The sequence below is a fragment of the Loxodonta africana genome, chromosome 2, assembly GCF_030014295.1.
Source record: "Loxodonta africana isolate mLoxAfr1 chromosome 2, mLoxAfr1.hap2, whole genome shotgun sequence".
Classification (NCBI taxonomy): domain Eukaryota; kingdom Metazoa; phylum Chordata; class Mammalia; order Proboscidea; family Elephantidae; genus Loxodonta; species Loxodonta africana.
In genome coordinates this window covers 45,003,648-45,026,146 of record NC_087343.1, presented here as the reverse complement: position 1 = coordinate 45,026,146, position 22,499 = coordinate 45,003,648, and the positions used below count along the sequence as shown (strand labels likewise).

The window sequence follows — 22,499 nt, the reverse complement described above, 5'->3', positions numbered from 1 at the left end:
AGAAACCCAAGGAGATGGTCAGATACAAATTATATCCAAAATAGTAAAAAAAAAAAAAAAAAGAGTGAGCAAATTAATACATAGCAGAGTTCTATAAACTCTGCTCTTTGTCTCTTTGTTCTCCAAGTTAGTTTGATAGAAGATTCCTTACGTAAAGTTTGGATGGTTTTTCTGTTGTTGCACTTCAACAGCTCTTTTAGAGTTTGGTAAACATTTGCCTGGGATTAAGTGTAAATTGCAAAGGCAATTTGTTCCTTGACCTTCTTTAGTTCAAATACAATTTACTCATCCTATTTTTTTTTTTATTGATAATATAGTGGGAACTCCTACATTTTTTTTTTTTTTTGCTACCAAAAGGCGAGTGAATTTTCACTGAAGCTGATTACTAAGTTATTTCTTCCAGGGCATTGGCATTCTGGAAGAGTTAGGGCCCTCCTTCATCAAAAATAGCAAGCACAGGAGTGAACAAATCCATTTTGTTTTCAAAACAAATAGTGAAAGAGAAATAAACCAAATCAAGGAACTGCCCATTTCCTCATACAGAGCCTTCACAGTCATTGCCTATTTTTATTCTGCTTTCTTTCTGCTGCTTTTCCATCAGAAATGTCAGAGTGTCTGGCTACTCCATATCTACCCAAGCAGGGGGACAACAATTTCCTTGAAATTCTATGAATCTACTTTGTGAGTTTGAATTCTTTGCCAGCATAGTTCAAATGCACGTTAGTAAAAGGAGAGAAGTTTACAAAATAATGAGGTTGTAGTTGACCTGGTTCGTGGTCTAGAGACTTAAACGGGTCACTTAACATCTCTGTGTTTTAATTTCATAACCAAAGGGCAGTAATAATGGCCGTCTTGTAGGTTTTGGCAATGTTTTAGCAAAAGGTTTACCCATAGGTAGTGGATCTCAAGAGAGACTATAAACATGAGAAATAGTGAGCAAACCTTATGTTGTTTTCATCAGATTCTTAAAGGAACCCAATGAGCAAAAAAAAAAAAAAAAAAAATTATTTATTTTTTTTAAATATTCTAGGAGCTTAGGGTAACAGAAGGAAGTAATTAATTCTTCTCACTGGAGGAGTTTCAAATCTAGTTGAGGAGCCAAACCCAATGCACAAGATATAATTAGAGAACATAAAAGGCAAATATACCAAAGAGCTTTAGTTCTTTTCTTTTTTATTGTGCATTAAGTGAAAGTTTATAATTCGAATCAGTTTCTCATACAAAAACTTACACACATTGTTATATGACCTAGTTGCTCTCCCTACAATGTGTCAGCACACTCCTCCTCTCCACCCTGCATTTTCCTTGTCCATTCAACCAGCTCCTGTCTTCCTATGCCTTCTTACTCACCTCTAGACAGGAGCTGCTCACATAGTCTCATGTGTCTACTTGAGCTAAGAAGCACACTCTTCACCAGTATCATTTTATGTCATAGAGTCCAGTCTAATCTTTGTCTGAAGAATTGGCTTCTGGAATGGTTTTAGTTTTAGGCTAACAAACCCATGACCTCTGGGGTCCCTCCAGTCTCAACCAGACCATTAAGCTGGTCTTTCTACTAGATTTTGAGTTCTGTATCCCACTTTTCTCTTGCACCATTAGGGATTCTCTGTTGTGTTCCCCGATAGGTCAGTCGTTGGTGGTAGCCGGGCACCATCTAGTTCTTCCAGTCTTAGGCGGATGGAGTCTCTAGTTTATGTGCCCCTTTCTCTTGGACTCATATTTTTCTTGTGTCTCAAAGAGCTTTATTTCTTGGTGCAGTCTGCTGGAGTCCAGAAAAAGGAGGAGATAGTGACCGAGAGCAGCTGAGAAAAATTCCTAGAAAAAGTGAGACTAAACTTTCTACCATCACAGGGGTCTTAACCAGGCACGTTTCTGCAGGGATATAAAATAGGTGTCCATTTCTTCCCTAAAATGCTACCCATACAGGTTATAAAGATCAAATTGTTAAGAGTTTATAACTATTGGGAGGCAGAGTCAAGACGGCAGGACAGATGCTTCCAGCAAGCCCCCTTACATCAAATACCAAAAAAAAACAAGTGAAATGAGTATATTTATGACAAGCTAGGAGCCCTGAACATCAAAGGCAAGCTTAGAAAACAAAGTTAGGGGAAAGGGGAGGAAGCAATGATTCAGAAGCAAAGAGGAGTTACCCAACCTGAATCACAGGAAGTGCTCAGGCACCATTCCTGGAAGCAGTGGCAGCAGGCTAGTACTAGCATTTTGCAGCACTTTCCTCAGGAAGAAGCAGCCAGCCACGCAGCCTACTCACACCTCCGGAACCTGAGAAGAATGGCGCCCTTGGCAAAAGGTAAGTACTTGCATATATTTTGCCGTGTTCCCTCTGCCGCCCCACCCCCCAAGGCATCCTCAGCAGCTAATTTCCCTGGGCCTGAGATAGGCCCTATTGAGTGCCTAGAGCCATCCTCCTGACCTTGGAGAAGGAATAAATTTGCAACTGGGTAAAATGATAATTTACTAGCGCCACTAACCAGGGGAGCTCAGGACAGAGCGGCTCCTGTCCAGGCATAAATGATCCCTGGACTTTGAGCACATTTCCCTTCCGCATGGACCTGTATGGGCCTATTTCGGGAGAATAGGCCCTTGTTGGCAGACTACAACTGTTTCAGCTATGTGGCAGAGAGGTGGGTGTTCGATGTTTGACAGTGCTTTTCCTATTAAACAGGGACCTCACCTACCCACATCAGAGGACTAAGGACTCGTGGCTCCACTCAGGTCACCCAGCAACCTGTGACACGGGTCCAAGGATAACTGGTACCTCCCGGTACTTACAACCAAAAACACTGGATGCCCATGGTCCGTCTGCAGAACCCACCCACCTGTATGCTCTAGGGAACAGGGACATGCTTTCCTCAGAGACATGTGGGGAATGATTCTCAGTCCCGTGCCTTATTCAGAGTGTGGCCCCCTGCTGCAACAAGATACTAGTAACTACACCAATCACCCCTGCTGCTCTAAGACTGTAGGACACAGCCTGTACCACACACTTGATGACCAGCTACCCAGACACCCAAGCTGAATTCATACAAGAAAAGTGAATGGACTCCAGACTGATATACCTGATAACAAATCTAGCCATCTGGGGACAGGACATCAGCACTCCAAAGGTGAAAATAATCAAGCTTGCTCACTCAAGCAACCCATTTGGGCATATCAAAACAAAACAAAGCAAGAAGCTATGACACAGTAAGCAAACATAAAATAAACTAATACAATAACTTATAGGTGGCTCAGAGACAACAGGCAATATCAAGTCACGTGAAGAAACAGATCATGATAGCCTCAACAAGCTCTCAAAACAAACAATCAAGGGATCTTCTAGATGAAAGTGCCTTCTTAGAATTACCAGAGGCAGAATACAAAAGATTAACATACAGAACCCTTCAAGACATCAGGAAGGAAATGAGGCAATACACAGAACAAGCCAAGGAACACACAGATAAAGCAACTGAAGAAATTAAAAAGTTTATTCAGGAACATAATGAAAAATTTAATAAGCTCAAAAAATCCACAGACATGAATCAAAAATTCAGAAGATTAACAATAAAATTATAGGAGTAGACAACTCAATAGAAAGAGGAGCAGAATTGACCAAGTAGAAGGTAGAATTTCTGAACTCGAAGATATATCGCTTCACACTAATATATTTGATGAAAAATCAGATAAAAGAATTAAAAAAAAATGAATAAACCTTAAGAATCATGTGGAACTCTATCAAGAGAAATGACCTACGAGTGATTAGAGTACAAGAACAGGGAGGGATAACAGAAAATACAAAGAGAATTGTTGAAGATTTGTTGGCAGAAAACCTCCCTGATATTGTGAAAGATGAGAAGCTATCTATCCAAGATGCTCGTCGAACTCCACATAAGGTAGATCTGAAAAGAAAGTCACCAAGACATATTATAATCAAACTTGCCAAAACCAAAAATAAAGAGAGAATTTTAAGTGCAGCTAGGGATAAATGAAAAGTCACCTACAAAGGAGAGCCAATAAGAATAAAATCGGACTACTTAGCATGCAGGCAAGAAGGCAATGGGATGTCATATTTAAAAAATTGAAGGAAGAAAAAAGCCAGCCAAGGATCTTATACCCAGTGAAACTGCCTCTTAAATGTGAAGGTGAAATTAGGACATTTCCAGATAAACAGAAGTTTAGGGAATTCGTAAAAAACAAACCAAAGCTACAAGAAATACTAAAGGCATTCTTTGGTTAGAAAATTAATAATATCAAGTATCAGCCCAAGACTAGAACACTGGGCAGAGCAATCAGAAGTCAACCCAGACAGGAAAATCGCAAAAATAAATCAAGTTAAAAAAACACTCAAAACAGGGAAACAGGGATGTTATTATGTAAAAGAAGATAACATTAAAACAATAAAGAGGGACTAAGAAATGTAGTCATAGATCTTCCATATGGAGAGGAAGATAAGGCGATACAAAGAAATAAAATTTAGGATTAAATTTAGAAAAATAGGGGTAAATAATAAGGTAGCCACAAAGGAGACAAGCTATCCTACACATCAAAATAAAAGACAAGAAAAAAATGGAGACTGAGCAGAAGCAAAACTGACAACAACAAATATGAGGAAAGGACAATATATAATCTACTCAGCACATAAAATTAAGTGGGAAAAAGAAACTGTCAACAACACACACAAAAAAAACATCAAAATGATAGCACTAAATTCATACCTATCCATAATTACTCTGAATGTAAAAGGATTAAAGGCACCAATAAAGAGACAGAGAGTGGAACAATAGATTTAAAACCATGGTCCGTCTATATGCTGCCCACAAGAGACACATCTTAGACTTAGAGAAACAAAGAAACTTAAACTCAAAGGATGGAAAAAAATATATCAAGCAAACAACAATCCAAAAACAGCAGGAGTGACAATATTAATTCCTGACAAAATATGCTTTAAAGTTAAATCCGTCTTAAAGGATAAGGAAGGACAGTATATAATGCTTAAAGGGACAATATACCAAGAAGATATAACCATATTAAATATTTATGCACCCAATGACAGGACCACAAGATACATAAAACAAACCCCCTATCAGCGTTGAAAAGCAAGATAGACAGCTCCACAGTAATAGTAGGAGACTTCAATGCACCACTTTCGGTGAAGGACAGGACATCTAGAAAGACGCTCAATAAAGACACGGAAGATCTAAACACCACAATAAACCAACTTGACCTCACAGACATATACAGAACACTGCACCCAACAGCAGCCAAGTATATTTTCTTTTCTAGTGCACATGGAACATTCTCTAGAATAGACCACATATTAGGTCATAAAGCAAGCCTTAGCAGAACCCAAAACATTGAAATATTACAAAGCATCTTCTCTGACCATAAGGCCATAAAAGTGGAAGTCAATAACAGGAAAAGCAGGGAAAAGAAATCAAACACTTGGAAACTGAACAAAACCCTGCTCAAAAAAGACTGGATTATAGAATACATTAAGGATGGAGTAAAGGAACTCATAGAATCCAATGAGAGTGAAAACACTTTCTATCAGAACCTTTGGGACACAGCAAAAGCAGTGCTCAGAGGTCAATTTATATCAATACATGCACACATCCAAAAAGAAGAAAAGGCCAAAATCAAAGAATTATCCCTACAACTTGAACAAGTAGAGAGCAACAAAACAAACCCTCAGGCACCAGAGGAAAACAAATAATAAAAATTACAACAGAACTAAATGAAATGGAAAACAGAAAAACAATTGAAAGAATTAGCAAGACCAAAAGCTGGTTTTTTGGAAAACTCCACAAAATTGATAAACCACTGGCCAAACTGACAAAAGAAAAACAGGAGAGGAAGCAAATAACCCAAATAAGAAATGAGATGGGTGATATTACAACAGACCCAACTGAAATTAAAAGAATCATATCAAATTACTATAAAAAATTGTAGTGACAAATTTGAAAACCTAGAAGAAATGGATGACTTCCTAGAAACACACTTCCTACCTAAACTAGCACAAACAGAAGTAGGACAACTAAATAGACCAATAACAAAAGAAGAGATTGAAAAGGTAACCAAAAACTTCCAACAAAAAAAAGCCCTGGCCCATATGGCTTCACTGCAAAGTTCTACCAAACTTTCAGAGAAGAGTTTATACCACTACTGTTAAAGGTATTTCAGAGCATAGAAAAGGACGGAATACTCCCAAACTCATTCTATGAAGCCAGCATATCCCTGATACCGAAATCAGGTAAAGTCACCACAAAAAAAAAGAAAATTACAGACCTATATCCCTTATGAACCTAGATGCAAAAATCATAAACAAAATCCTAGCCAATAGAATTCAACAACATATCAAAAAAATTATTCACCATGACCCAGGGGGTTCATACCAGGTATGCAGGGATGGTTCAACATTAGAAAAACAATTAATGTAACCTATCAAGAGACAAGAATCACATGATTATATCAATCGATGTTGACCAAGTTCAACACCCATTCATGATAAAACCTCTCAGCAAAATAGGAATAGAAGGAAAATTCCTCAACATAATAAAGGACATTTATACAAAGCCAACAGCCAACATCATCCTAAATGGAGAGAGCCTGAAAGTATGCCCTTTGAGATCAGGGACCAGACAAGGATGCCCTTTATTACCATTCTTATTCAACATTGTACTGGAGGTCCTAGCCAGAGCAATTAGGCTAGATAAAGAAAGGGCATCCAGGCTGCCAAGGAAGAAGTCAAAGTATCTCTATTGGCAGATAACATGATCTTATACACAGAAAACTACTGAAGCTAATAGAAGAGTTTAACAGAGTATCGGGATACAAGATAAACATGCAAAAATCAGTTGGATTCCTCTACACCAACAAAAAGAACATTGAAAAGGAAGCCACCAAATCAATACCATTTACAGTAGCCCTCAAGAAGATAAAATACTTAGGAATAAATCTTACCAGAGATGTAAAAGGCCTATACAAAGAAAACTACAAAACACTTCTACAAGAAACCAAAAGAGACCTACATTAGTGGAAAAACATATCTTGCTCATGGATAGGAAGACTTAACATAAAAATGTCTATTCTAACAAAAGCAATCAATAGATGTAATGCAATTCCAATCCAAATTCCAATGACATTTTTTATTGAGATGGAGAATCACCAACTTCATATGGAAGGGAAAGAGGCTCCAGATAAGTAAAGCATTACTGAAAAAGAAGAACAAAGTGGGAGGCCTTACGCTACCTGATTTTAGAGCCTATTATACCACCACAGTAGGCAAAACAGCCTGGTACTGGTACAACAGCAGATACATAGACCAGTGGAACAAGAATTGAGAATCCAGACATAAATCCATCCACATATGAGCAGTTGATATTTGACAAAGGCCCCAATACAGTTAAAAGGGAAAAAGACAGTCGTTTTAACAAATTGTGCTGACATAACTCTATATCCATTTGCAAAAAAATGAAACAAGGCCCATTCCTCACACCATGCACAAAAACAAGCTCAAAATGGATCAAAGGCCTAAACATAAAATCTCAAACAATAAAGACCATGGAAGAAAAAATGGGGACAACGTTAGGAGCCCTAATACATGGCATAAACAGTACACAAAACATTACTAACAATGCAGAAGAAAAACTAGATAACTGGGAGCTCCTAAAAATCAAACACCTATGCTCATCCAAACACTTCACCAAAAGAGTAAAAAGATTACCTACAGACTGGGAAAAAGTTTTTAGCTATGACATTTCTGATCAGTGCCTGATCTCTAAAATCTACATGATACCGCAAAAACTCAACTACAAAATGACAAATATCCCAATTTAAAAATGCGCAAAACATATGAACAGACACTTCACTAAAGATGACATTCTGGAAGCCAATAGATACCTGAGGAAATGCTCATGATCATTAGCCATTAGAGAAATGCAAATCAAAACTACGATGAGCTTCCATCTCATTTCAACAAAGCTGGCATGAATCCAAAAAACACAAAATAATAAGCGTTGGAGAGGCTGCAGAGAGATTGGAACACTTATACACTGCAGGTGGGAATGTCGAATGATACAATCACTTTGGAAATCGATTTGGCGCTTCCTTAAAAATCTAGAAATAGAACTACCATACGATCCAGGATTCCCACTCCTTGGAATACATCCTAGAGAAATAAGAGCCTTTACAAGAACAGATATATGCACACCCATGTTCATCGCAGCACTGTTTACAATAGCAAAAAGATGGAAGCAACCAAGGTGTCCATCAATGGATGAATGGATAAATAAATTATGGTATATTCACACCATGGAATACTATGCATTGATAAAGAACAATGACGAGTCTGTGAAACATTTCATAACGTGGAGGAACCTGGAAGGCATTATGCTGAGTGAAATTAGTCAGTTGCAAAAGGACAAATGTTGTATAAGACCACTATTATTATAACAACTCAAGAAATAGTTTAAACAGAGAAGAAAATATTCTTTGATGGTTATGAAAGGAGGCAGGGAGGGAGGGTAGGAGAGGGATTTTCACTAATTAGATAGTAGATAAGAACTATTTTAGGTGAAGGGAAAGACAATACACAATACAGGCGAGGTCAGCACAACTGGACTAAACCAGAAGCAAAGAAGTTTCCCGATTAAACTGAATGCTTCGAAGACCAGTGTAGCAGGGGCGGGGATTTGGGGACCATGGTTTCAGGGGACATCTAAGTCAATTGGCATAATAAAATCTATTAAGAAAACATTCTCTGTCCCTCTTTGAAGAGTGGCATCTGGGGTCTTAAATGCTAGCAAGCAGCCATCTAAGATGCATCAATTGGTCTCAACCCACCTGGATCAAAGAAGAATGAAGGACACAAGGTAATTACGAGCCCAAGAGACAGAAAGGGCCACATGAACCAGAGACTACATCAGCCTGAGACCAGAAGAACTAGAAGGTGCCTGGCTACAACTGATGACTACCCTGACAGGGAACACAACAGAGAACCCCTGAGTGAGCAGGAGAGCAGTGGAATGCAGACCCCAAATTCTTGTAAAAAGCCCAGACTTAATGGTCTCACTGAGGCTAGAAGGACCCTGGTGGTCATGGCCCCCAAACCTTCTGTTGGCCCAGGACAGAAACCATCCCAAAGCCAACTCTTCAGATAGGGATTGAACTGGACAATTGGTTGGAGAGGACTGCTGGTGAGAAGTGAGCTTCTTGGATCAGGTGGACACTTGAGACTACCTGTTTGCAGGGGAGATGAGAGGGCAGAGGGGATTAGAAGCTGGCAAAATGGACACGAAAATAGAGAGAGTAGAGGGAGGGAGCGGGCTGTCTCAGGGGGAGAACAATTGGGAGTATGTAGTAAGGCGTATATAATTTTTTGTGTGAGAGGCTGACTTGATTTGTAAACTTTCACTTAAAGCACAATAAAAATTAAAAAAAAAGATTTTGTAACTATTTCTAACCATCTAACCATCGATGGCAGTGAGTATGTTAATTTCAGGGCCTCCAAAGAGTTCATTCTCATTCAACCCCTGCTGAAAATTTGTTTCTGCTCCCGATGTACTGAATCAGAATCTACATTTTAACACAATTCCCAGGTGATTCTTATGTACATATCACCTGGGGAGTGTGTTGAAATGATGAGAGTCACCTGGGAACCTTGTTAAAATGTAGATTCTGATTCAGGATATCTAGGGTGGAAATGCAAATTCTCAGCATAGACTCAAACTGGAAAGAACAGTTTGGACACCCTGGTTAATGTTAAGGAGCCCTGGTGGCCAAATGGGTAAGTGCTAGGCTGCTAACCGAAAGGTCTGCAGTTCAAACCCACTATTGGCTCTGCAGGAGAAAAGACCTGGCAATCTACTCCTGTAGAGTTTACAGCCTAGGAAACCCTACAGGACAGTTCTACTGTGTCCTATAGGGCCACTGTGAGTTGAAGTCAACTCTTCAGCGCACAACAACAACGATATTAATTTTAGAGCCCCTGGATAGTGGAAACAGTTAATACGCTTGGCTGCCAACTGGAAGTTTGGAGGTTCAAGTCCATCCAGACAGTGACATCACCAGGGGGTGCAGGGGGTGTAGGGAGTATGGACCACACCAGGTGACACTGTCAGAAGGGTGACACCAAAAGTACTGTCTATAAAATTTTTGTGCAGTGTTTTAGAAGAAATTTAACATTTTTTATAAAAATATCCCTGTAGTAAGTTACAAAACTAAAAACATTTTTCATAAGCTCAGCTTATATGTATCAATATACCTACAAGGCTAAAACTCTAGGCTAATGTACTTTTTGAAACTTTCAATGTACTCTGGTCAGAGCTGTCGTTATTACTCAATTACAAGGAAACTTCAAATCACGTGGTTTCCTCAGATTACACAGTATAAGCACACGCTGTTGTTTTCGTTGCTGCAGGTGTTTTTATAGTTTCTGATTTCCTCAAATTTTCTGGTGTTTTAGGTATACAATATTGAGGTATATATTGTTTGTGAATCTGTATCGATAACTTTTTTTGAGAATGAAGCCGTATTAAAAGAAAAAATGTGAAAAGTCAAAAAAGGGCTTCTGGTGTCATTAACAATGTTGTAAATAATGTATTTCAACGTAGAAAGATTTTATAAAACAATTCTCTCGTTAGTATTCACATAATCTAAGAAATATTACATTTATGCTCTTTACAACTTTATCACATATTATTCTATGGTTAAAACTGATAATAAACATTGCTAAGGATTCCATATCATCTGGTGCAGGACAGGTCCATCAGGGGGTGACACCAACCTGAGTGACGCCACTGCACCCATAGATACCTCAGAAGAAAGCCCAGGAGATCTACTTCTGAAAAATTAGCCATTGAAAACCCTATAGAATACACCTCTACTCTGTCACACATGGAGTCACCATGAGTCAGAATACACACTCGATGGCAACTAGTTTTTGTTCTATTTATGTTAATTTTAACCACACTACCTGTTAAAGTCCTGAGAGATGGAATACTGCCAATGTTTTTGGGTCATGCTAAGTAGCGTTTCTTTAATTTTTATCACTGCTCTCTCTCTATCTATTTGTAAATTGGCTCAGAAAAATGAAATTAGCCATCCAGTGCCAATAGGCTTCACAGCCTCCACCTAGCTGTCACCTTCAGTGAGTATACAGAAACCAACATCAAAAACCAAACCCGCTGCCAGCGAGTTGATTCCTACTCATAGAGACCCTACAGGACAGAGTAGAACTGCCCCGTAGGATTTCCAAGGAGGCCTGGTGGATTTGAACTGCCAACACTTTGGTTAGCAGTCAGAGCTCTTAACCACTGCACCACCAGGGCTCCTCCTACACAGAAAGACTCGTTTTAATCTTGCCCAGACAAAAACAGCTTTCTAGGATGTAGTCTGTGTCAAGAGAATGTATGCCTAAATATGCTATTTAGAGAAGCATAAGCACTTTTGTATTCTCTGAGCTACTTCTCCCTTCCACTTGCGGGAATAATTGCAGTGCCCTGGTTGGGAAGATATAACTTTATCTCTTTTTTAGATATTGACTATCACCTTTGCTGTATTTCCTGTTTTATCTTCTTGCTCAGGAGCTTATGTACTTAACTGACTTCACAGGAAATACACTCACGTGTGTGATATGTGAAAGATATACTCAAGAGGAAAGTCATTATGCTCCAAAAACTAAAACTAAAAACTTACTGTTAGATTATTAGTTGGTTCGGGGTAAATGAGCTTCAACCCTTACCTGCTTTTTCTTAGTCAAAATTCTTAAATAGATGTTTTTGAAAAACTGCTGAATTTATTTCAATAACAACTAAAAATTATCTTAACCTTCATTTAGAAATAATCACAAATTAAATGGAATTCAAATTGAAATTTAAACGTCTTACCCAGAAACGTTTCCAGTTGTTTAGCAAAAAATTGCTAGATTTCTCTTTGTAGTGTAATTTTTTGCCTAACTTACTGGCGGAGAGAGAAAACCACAGAATGATTCAGCATAAGCGATTGTTATGTGGTGCATGATGAAACTACGTTGATAAACTTAGCACTAGTCGGTGGCAGAGTGTCAGGACCTGCCTCTACCTGCAAAGCTTGCCTGGTGCTCTGTTCACCACTTGCCTCTTGCCTGTAGTTTGGAATCAACTGGTGAGCTTTCAAATGTCTGGGTCTCAAACCCAGAGATTCTGATTTAATGGTCAGGGGTTGTTATGGATTGAATTGTGCTCCCCAAAACTACGTGTCAACTTGGTTAAGCCATGATTCCCAGTATTGTGTGGCTGTCCTCCATTTTGTGATTGATATAATTTTCCTATGTGTTGTAAACCCTAATCTCTGCCTATGGCTAATGAGGCAAGATTGGGTTATGTTAAAGACAATTAAGGTGAAATGTAACACCTTTACTCAGGTCACAGCCCTAAGTCAATGTAAAGGGAGTTTCCCTGGGGTGTGGCCTGTATCACCTTTTATCTTACAAGAGATAAAAGGAAAGAGAAGTGAGCAGAGAATGGGGGACCTCATACCACCAAGAAAGCAGTGCCAGGAGCAAAGTTCGTCCTTTGGACCAGGGGTTCCTGTGCAGAGAAGCTCCTAGTCCAGGGGAAGATTGATAACAAGGACCTTCCTCCAGAGCCAACAGAGATAAAAAGGCTTCCCCTGGTATTGGTGCCCTGAATTTGAACTCTTAGCCTCCTACACTGTGAGAGAATAAACTTCTGTTTGTTGACTCCATCCACTTGTGGTATGTCTGTTTTAGCAGCGCTAGGGTCGCTATGAGTCGTAATCACCTTGATGGCACTGGGTTAGATGACTAAGACAGGTGAAGCATAGGAATTTAGATTTTTTAAAGCTTTTTTCTGGGATGATTTTTATTTACAGCCAAAGTTGAGAACCACTGACTTAGACCTCACACTGTACCTGCACTGTGATAATCTTCGTTCCAACAGAATAAGAAACTTTCCATTTAAGATGAGGAATGCTTCCATTTCAAGGCCTTCTAAGGTCTTCTTCTGGCAAATGTGTTGTATCTAAAAGCATGCCTAGTTCTCATGCCTCGGTCTCGCCTTCATGTTTCCTCCCACTGATTCAACAAGGCTGGTGGTGCAGTGGTTAAGAGCTCAGCTGCTAACCAATAGGTCGGCAGTTCAAATCCACTAGCTGCTTCTTGAAAACTCAGTGGAGCAGTTCTATTCTGTCCTATAAGTTTGCCATGAGTTGGAATCGACTCAACAGCAATGGGTTTATATGGGACGTTTATTATGTGCCAGAATTGTGCAATTTCAGATTCCTGAGTACCCACCTAGCTTCTGTTAGCACCCCTAAGACCCACCTCTCTTATAATCTGAAGGTTTGTGGACAATTCCAGGGACTTTCCTATCTCTGGCGCTTGGCCCCTGTCCTGGCTTTCTGCCTTGTTGAAGCGATGATGCTATCCGTATTTCTAATCACATCTTGATTTTGAAAAAAAATTTAATTTTAAGGAATAAATAGTATGCAACCTCTTTTTTAAGAAGGGATTTTGTATGGTCATGGTAGTAATTAGAATTAGCACAGCATCAAGCATAGACCCTATAGTACTTAAAATAAGATCTAGAAAGTTGCAGCCCAAAATTAAGTCAACAGTTGTCTTTCCTTTGAAATGAGAAATAAAGATGATCTTCTGCTCTTGAAACTGCTTTATTATCAGGCTATAAGTTCAAAATACAGGAGATAAATTCATGTACCAAAATGTGTTCGAAGGGGTAATGTGGTGTAGGAATATTTAGGATGAAATATCATGCCTTTCACTCAAGCATATCTAGTTCAATATGGTGAGAGACTGAAGCATCTGATGCTAAAAAAGTTAGCACATGAAGCTGGACTGACAATTTTTAATGAAGGGAATGGCATCCTATGATAAGCTTATGAATATTTTGACTATTTAAATATTGGCAAGATGGGTTTAAATACATTTGGAATTGTCACTGACTAAAATTATCATGTTGCTTTTGTTCTTTTTGAGATTATAACTATGTTTAGAAACATGCATTACATATTTTGAATAGAAAACTAAAAAAACTGGGCAAAGTATAAAACAAAAATAAACATGTAACAATACCTTCATCCAAGTCAACCACTGTTAGCATTTGGGTGTGGGTCTTTAAACAAATAAAAATAAATATATATATATATATATATACACATACACAAATACAGATTTTATATAAAACAGACTAACAATGTGCACAGAATTTAATAATTTAGTATGTGGGCACTTCTTAAAAAATTCTATGTCAATCTTTCGGACTTCAAAGCTTTACCTATACCTGCTCTCATATATTGAAGTATAATAACTAGACAGACCTGGCCAGTTATACAAATTCTCTAAGATCAGGGATAGCATGCAAATACAGCCTTACATATCAGTGTGTGGAAGCTGGACAGACCACACAGTTCAAAAAAGGAAGTACACTCTGCGGGACTAACTTGCACATTCATTGTCCAAGTTACAGCATCTTCTGGGCCACTGTATGCCAGGCACATCAACTCTTCGCAAGAGAAATGGTAAGTAATAGATTTTATGACTCTTCCTGGTCTCCTGACAAACTTAACTAATATTCTGTAACTAAAGCAGAGAGGGTTAAGGGTGCTTTAAGGCCAGTTGCTCCAAGCTTTTAGGATTCTTGCGTCTTTGCTTTTCCGTGTACTAACAAAGCTGCTGAGTCTTTATTACACGAGTTGAAAGACAAGAGACTGTGGCTTCAGGAGTTCCTTTTTCTAATTCTAGCCTGCAAAAGAAAGGAAGAGAGCTATGCCTTACAGAAAGAAAAGTTGCATTCTTTGTCTCTGCCTCTTAAGTTAGCTGGGTGCCAAAACCAACGATACAGTCAAGTTTGGTATTATGAGCACTTTGGATTCCAGAAGACGACCTCAGTGGTATATGCTGGGCAATATTGCTGATGATGAGCACCATTTTGGTAACAGTGAATATTAGAGGAGTTCTTTTGCTTTTTTTTTTTTTTTTTTAATGTATGTTATAGCTTTAATTAAAAGAAGGGAAACAAAGCCCAAACAGTCCAAACCTTAGGGACAGGCTGTGTTCCCAAAGTTAATTGAAAGTCATAGTTTGGAGCATACTTAAAATACTGACTGAGTTCCCGGCTGTATCATGAAAACAAAGTATTATAGCTGAACTATAGCATTAATATTCTTCTACACAGTTCCTGATTATTTCTCCGGGAAAATTGGCTCCTAAAATTATATTTATAGCTATACTTGTATTTATATGTATGGTGTTGATTCTGCTCCCAGGGTGGAGAAGGGAGCCAATTCTATGTCCCACACTCTCTTTCAATGCTCCAGCCTGTAGAAGAGTGGAGATTTGTTATCCCTTCTCTTGTTACAGAGCCCTGGTGGAGCAGTGGTTAAGAGCTCGGCTGCTAACCAAAATGATCAGCATTTAAATCTACCAGCTGCTCCTTGGAAACCCTATGAGGCAGTTCTACTCTGTCCTATAAGGTCTAGAGTCCGAATCGACTCTACGGCAATGGGTCGGTCTCCTGTTACACAGAGGATTACTTCCTTTCAGTATCCACAAGCCAGCAGACAGGGACTGAGACAATGACTCCTACAAGCACGCCACTTTGGGAGTGGGAAGTGTTGCAGATATTTGAATAGGGAGGACGAAGCGTTCACGGGATGTGTTTGTAGTCTGGAAGCTCTCTGAACCAGGCTGGAGAAAGTGGAAGAGGTGAGACGGTGTAACTCTGCCATGAGAGAGGGAGGGGGAAGGAAAAAAGACGGATGGAATCAGAGATGCTGAAGTTGTGTTGTTTTTGGCCGCCATGGAGTTGCCCCAGCTAATTGCAACCCCATGCACACCTGAACAAAATGCTGCCCGTCCTAGTTTTGGATTGGACAGCTGGGATCCATAGGGTTTTCATTAGTAGATCACCAGGCCTTCTTAGTTTGTCTTAGTGCAGAAGCTCCACTGAACCTTTCAGCATTGTAAAGCCAAAAAAAACCCCCACTACCATCAAGTAGATTCCAACTCGTAGTGACCGTATAGGACAGAGTAGAACTGCCCCCATAGGGTTTTCAATGTTGTAAATCTTTAGGAAAGCGGGCTGCCACATCTTTTTCTCCTGGAGCCCCCCGGGTGGTTTCGAATCTTTGACTTTCCAGATAGTGGTGGAGAGCTTTAACCACTGCACCACCAGGGCTCCTTCAGCACCATAGCAACATGTAAACCTCCACCGACAGGTGAGTGGGGGCTCAGCATGAGGTGCATTGTCCAGGAATCAAACCCTGGCGGGAGGCAAGAGTTCTACCACCGAATCGCCACTGCCTCTGCTGAAGCCCCAGGGAGAGAAATGCCCGGTGGTGGAGGAAATGGTAGACCTGATACTCTCTGCAGCCCTGCCGGCAGAGGACGGAAGTCACAGGTTGAGGTAAGACTTATAAATCCCCTCTGGTGTTTCCAAACTAGACTTTAGGTCCAGGATTCTCAGAAAACACTTTGACCTTAATTGCTAATATCCTCTTCAAAAACAAATGAGGGCACTGTGGTTTACAGAGAGCTGTTTGGATTTTCTTAAGGGAAACACAATGATAACAACACAGAAAAAAAAGAAAGCTTAACTGGATAGTGCATATTTTATGTAATACATAGGCAATGGTTTCTTAAAAGATTAGTGTTTTCTTATGAGTAACGCCTATTATTTTTCATTCCTTAAACATATAAAACTTTTTTTTTCATATAGATAGGTAAAAATGAAATAATATGTATTTTCTATAGCCCTATCACCTAAGGGATGATCATTGCTAAGCTGAATTTCATCATTTTAAAAACATATTTTATAAATGCAATTTTCTGTAGCTGCTAATATACATTACATTTTATGAACTGCTTTTTAAATTAACATATCTTGAGTAATTTCTGAGTTATAGCATAAATATATGTATACATATATAATCATTTTTAATGACTACATAGTATTCCATAATTTATTTAATCAGTTCCATATAGTTGGACATTTAGATTGTCATAAGTATCCTTTTATATACATTGTCTGATTTTCCATTGATAGAATGGCCGAGAGAATAGTTAGGTGAAAAAATACATATATTAAGACTCTAACACAAGTTATGCTCTGGTTTTTTTTTTTTTTTATGCTCTGGTTAAACATTTTAAGTTTGCTTACTGGATAGTGGCATAGTACATGAGTTTCTCATTTGCAATTGAGATACGCACATGCCTCTCTTTGTAGCCTGTCAAGGTGACACAAAGGAAGGATTTTCCCCTTAATTTCTTTTTCCCCAACATCATCCCTGACATTCTATGACAGGTTGTGAAAGGCACATAATGTATTAAGAAAAAAAACTTTCTACTTTTTCTCTTCGAAAGACATTACGGCACAGTCCAAAGGTCGTATTCGGGCTTCTTACGTATTAGCTTTGTTTACTAGCCATGCGTTTTTTTCACAAGTCACATAAACTCTGAGTTTATTCCCTCGTCCAAACATAATGGTAATGATGACGTGGAGTTGGGGGAGGATGACTGGAATGATGATCATAACTTTCACACAGTGTTGTTGTGGAGAATAAACAAGATTGCATCCATAGAACACCTGTTATACGGCAGGCACTTGGCAGATACTGGATGAATGTTGATTTTCTACCTTCCCACCCTAAATACGGCATCTCAGTGGTTAAGAGTTCAGTCACTAACCAAGAGGTCAGCAGTTTGAATCCACTAGCCGGTCCTTGGAAACCCTATGGGGCAGTTCTACTCTGTCTTATATTGTCACTATGAGTTGAAATCAACTCAGCAGCAACGGGTTTGGTTTTGGGTTTTTTACCCTAAATATATAATTTCCTACGGAGGCATAGAAGCTCCCAGTGAACACAGGAGGAGAATGATAATTGCAGTTAATATTTGTGAACCCTGACATACACGTTTATTCTGTTGTTAGGTGCTGTTGAGTCAATTCCAACTCATAACGACCCTATGCAACAGAGTGAAACACTGCCGGGTCATGCACCATCCTCCCAATCGTTACTGTTTGAGACCACTGTTGGAGCCACTGTGCCAAAACATCTTATTGAGGGTCTTCCTCTTTTTGAATGACTTTCTACCGAATATAATGTCCTTTTCCAGGGACTGGCACCACCCTCCTGATAACATGTCCAAAGTACTTGAGACAAAGTCTCACCATACCTACTTCTAAGGAGAATTCTGGCTGTATTTCCTTCCAAGGCAGATTTGTTCAATTCTTCTGGCAGTCCGCAGTATATTCAATATTCTTCACCAACACTGCAATTCAAATTCATCAATTCTTCTTTGGTCTTCCTTATCCATAGTCCAGCTTTTGCATGCAGATGAGGTGATTTAAAATACCATTGCTTGGGTCAGGCACATCAGGGTCCTCAAAATGACATCTTTGCTTTTTAACAGTTGAAAGAGGTCTTTTGCAACAGATTTGCCCACTGCAATGCGTCATTTGATTTCTTGTCTCCTTCTTCCATGGGCATCGATTGTGGATCCAAATAAAATTAAATCCTTGACAACTTCAAAGTTTGTTTATCATGATGTTGCTTATTGGTCCAGTTGTGAAGATTTTTCTTTATGTTGAAGTGTAATCTATACTGAATGCTGTAGTCTTTGATCTTCATCAGTAATGCTTCAAGTCCTTTTCGCTTTGAGCAAGCAAGGTTGTGCCCTCTGTACAACATAGGCTGTTAATGAGTCTTCCTCCGATCTTCCTGTATTTTTCTTCATTTAGTCCAGCTCCTTGGATTATTTCCTCAGCATACAGATTGACTATGCTGTTGGTTTACGAAAAACCAAAATCTTAAGTAGACACGCATTATCTCATTGTTGTTATTAGGTGATGTCGAGTCAGTTCCAACTCACAGCAACCCCATGCACAACACAACAAAACGCTGCCCAGTCCTGAGCCATCTTTGCAATTGCTGTTATGCTTGAGCTCATTGTTGCAGCCACTGTGTCAATCCACCTCATTGAGGGTCTTCCTCTTTTCCGCTGACCCTGTATTTTGCCAAACATGATGTCCTTCTCCAGGGACTGATCCCTCCTGGCAACATGTCCAAAGCATGTAAGACGCAGTCTCACCATCCTTGCTTCTAAGAAGCGTTCTGGTTGTACTTCTTCCAAGACAGATTTGTTCATTCTTTTGGCAGTCCATGGTATATTCAATATACTTTGCCAATACCACAATTCAAAGGCATCAATTCTTCTTTGTCTTCCTTATTCATTGTCCAGCTTTCATATGCATATGATGCGATTGAAAATACCATGGCTTGGGTTAGGCGCACCTTAGTCTTCAAGGTGATATCTTTGCTTTTCAAAGATTAAATTCTCATTAAATTCCCACAATAATCCTTACAAATAGTTACTACAATTATCCCTATTTTATAACAGAATAAACTGAATCTTGGAAAGGGTTAAGTAACTTGCTCAGTCACACAGCTAGCAAGTACTAGGACTGGAATTTGAGCCCAATTCTATCTACTTTCAGAGTTTGAGCTTTTCTACATCATATTGCATTGGAGAAAAGGTAGATGTCGAGGAAGACAAATAGCGGTAAAAGAAAAACTCAGGACTGGCCTTTGGAGGAAACTCTGGTCGTGTAGTGGTTGAGAGCTTCATCTGCTAACCAAAAGGTCAGCAGTTTGAATCCACCAGGCCCTCCTTGGAAACTCTATGAGGCAGTTCTACTCTGTCCTATAGGGTCGCTGTTAGTAGGAATTGAGTCGAAGGCAATGCGTTTGGTTTTGGTTTGGCCTTTAGATGTGTGAGGGGCCTTTTCTCAGGCTGGTGACCATCTTGGTCGCTTTGGGAATCAGCTGTCCTAAGTCTTCTGCTACTTCCACTACCAATTTTCCTACTTTCAGAATGCTTACTTTGTAGAAAAGTTGCAGAAGCCACTGGCATGGGAGATTGAAGGGGTTGCTGGCTTTATTGTTTCCCACCCCAGGGTTCTGAGTTGTTGTATGCCATTGAGTCACTGCCCCATAGGGTTATCCAAAGAACAGCTAGTAGATACAAACTGCCAACCTTTTGGTTAGCAGCCTGAGCTCTTAGGGTTCTAAACCAAACCAAAACTAAACCCAGTGCCGTCAAGTCGATTCCGACCCATAGCGACCCTATAGGACAGGGTAGAACTGCCCCATAGAGTTTCCAAGGAGTGCTTGGTGGATTCGAACTGCTGTCCCTTTGGTTAGCAGCCATAGCACTTAACCACTGCGCCACCAGGGTTTCCTAGGTTTCTAAGAGAGGGATTAAATACGCCCTGAACAACACACACGGGGCCTGTCCTCCTACAGCATTCATTTAGTGCCGTGGTTCTCAGATGTTAGTACATCAGGATCACCTGGAGGCTCGGGAATGGGGTTTGAGAATTTGGATTTTAATACAGTCCCAGGTGATGCTGTTGGTCCAGGAGGTGATAGATGAAAAACAAGGAAACAAATATATAAAATACTTTGTAATGAACTCTGAACGAGGCAACTAAGGAGTCCTTAGAAAGGGGTCAGGACTCTGACGAGGTGATGTTTAAACCAAAGCGGTGGTTCCCAACTCTTGCTGCACATTAGAATCACCCAGCATTTTGTAAAAGATACCAGTCTCATCTCCTTGTGTTCTGTTCTGTCTCTGATATTGAAAGCTTGATCTTCTTTTGAAGTGTAACTATATCTTTAAAGTTTTCTCATTTTATATTCTATCACTGACATGTGGTAGGTCAGTGAGGAAGCCACAAAACCTTAATTTACTGGCTAGAAGTTGTTCCCTTTTCTCTATCTTGTCCCTCACTTCCCTGTGGCTTCATATCTTTCCTTTCCCTTTGCTCCCCTTGTCCTTGATCAAGTGGTATGGGGTGAATCAGCAAAGTAGGGGAAATGTGTCAGCTTCAGGGTTGTTGAGATACTGGGAGAATTAGTCCAGTTTCTTCCAGGCCTCTCTCACCCCTCTCTACTCCTACCCTATTAAAACAATGTTGTTGTTGTTGTTAGTTGTCATCCAGTTGGCCCCCACTCTTGCCAACCTTATGTATAATAGAAACATTGCCAGATCCCATGCCATCCTCCTAATCTTGGGTGCGTTCGAGCTCACTGTTGCAGCCACCATGTAAATCCATCTCATTTTTTGCTGACCCTGTACTTGAAATAATGGATTTCTCTAAACCAAGAGTTCAACATCACCTGGGGACTTATTAGAAATTCTCAGGTTCTACTGGCATGACAGAGACTAGAGAAACCCCAAAAGTATGGCCCCGGACACACTTTTAGCTCAGTAATGTAGTCACTCCTGAGGCTCACCCTTCATCCAAAGATTAGAAAAAAAAAAAAATTTTTTTTTTTTTTTGAAAGATTAGAGAGGCCCATAAAACAAATCAAGACTGAAGGGGCACACCAGCCCAGGGGCAAGGACTAGAAGGCAGGAGGGGACAGGAAAGCTGGTAATAATGAACCCAAGTTCAAGAAGGGAAAGTGTTCACATGTCGTGGGTGTTAACCAATGTCATAAAACAATATGCATATTAACTGTTTAGTGAGAAGCTAGTTTGTTCTATAAACCTTCAAGAAAAGTACAATAAAAAAAAAGAAATATTTCATTCAAAAAAAAAAAATCTGAGTACTCAAGAAATTTTGGGTGCGGGGCCCAGCCACCTGTGTACTGGCAAGCCCCCCAGGTAATTCTGATTCATGCTAAAGCTGACTATCATCTGTCCTAAGATCTAGCTAAGGAGGCTTTCCATCAGTGGTTCTCAGCCTGGCTGCTCATTTGAATCAGCTCTTGGGCTTTCAAATACACCGTTGCATGAGCCCCATCCTCAGAGATTCTTACTCAGCTGGCTGGATGGGGCTCAGGTACTTTTTTTTTCTTTTTCTTTTTCTTTTTCTTTTATCACTCTCTCAAATGATTATAATATCCAGTCAAAGTTTGCTTTAGTCATTCATTTTCTGTTTGGCCCATTTTCATGATCACTTATGCCAACATTTACCAATTGTTTCTGGAATTCTAAGTGGAAATTGGTAAACTTTGGTGATCAAAGTTTAAGTAAATCTGTTCTGGAGTTGGGCTTCCTAAATTTGAATTTTTACTTTGCCCATTTTCAGCTCTGTGACTTTGGGCAATTTATTCTCTCTGTGTCTCAGTTTCCCCATATATAAGAAGGGATGAATAACTTTACCTACCAAATAGGGTTGTTAAGTACTTGACTACTAGCCTTAAGGTTGGTAGTTCAAACACACCCAGAAGTGCCTCAGAATATAGGCCTGGCAATCTGCTTCTGAAAGGTCACACAGTTATGAAAGCCCTTTGGAGCTGTTCTACTCTGCACACGTGGGATCTCCATGAGTCAGAATCGACTGATGGCAACAATGACAACAAGGTCTATATGACTTCGTATACAAATGTCTTCAGAATAATACCCATCACTTTAAAAAAAAAAAAATTTTTTCATATCAAAAGCTATACAAAAATCTTCTAAAATTATTTTCTGAGTA

At 39.5% G+C, this 22,499-nt stretch overlaps 1 protein-coding gene and 1 long non-coding RNA gene across 6 annotated transcripts in view; one reads left to right on the top strand and one right to left on the bottom strand.

Annotated features, from left to right (window-relative positions):
* The window catches only part of LOC111749954 (uncharacterized), a 67,748-nt gene that overhangs the window by 4,912 nt on the left and 40,337 nt on the right, over nt 1–22,499 (bottom strand). The gene's annotated exons all lie outside the window — the stretch shown is intronic.
* Nucleotides 14,420–22,499, top strand: part of FYB1 (FYN binding protein 1) — a 193,421-nt gene continuing 185,341 nt past the window's right edge. For 4 of the 5 annotated variants that reach the window (XR_010318408.1, XR_010318406.1, XM_064271470.1 and 1 more), the window contains exons 1-2: nt 14,420–14,532; nt 16,231–16,418. Coding sequence is in view for 3 of the 5 variants with exons in the window: in XM_064271470.1 (XP_064127540.1) it covers nt 14,499–14,532; nt 16,231–16,418 (222 nt within the window). In the remaining 2 variants the exon portion in view is untranslated. The remainder of the gene's footprint in view (nt 14,533–16,230; nt 16,419–22,499) is intronic. The other variant, XM_064271472.1, reaches the window with a different exon arrangement.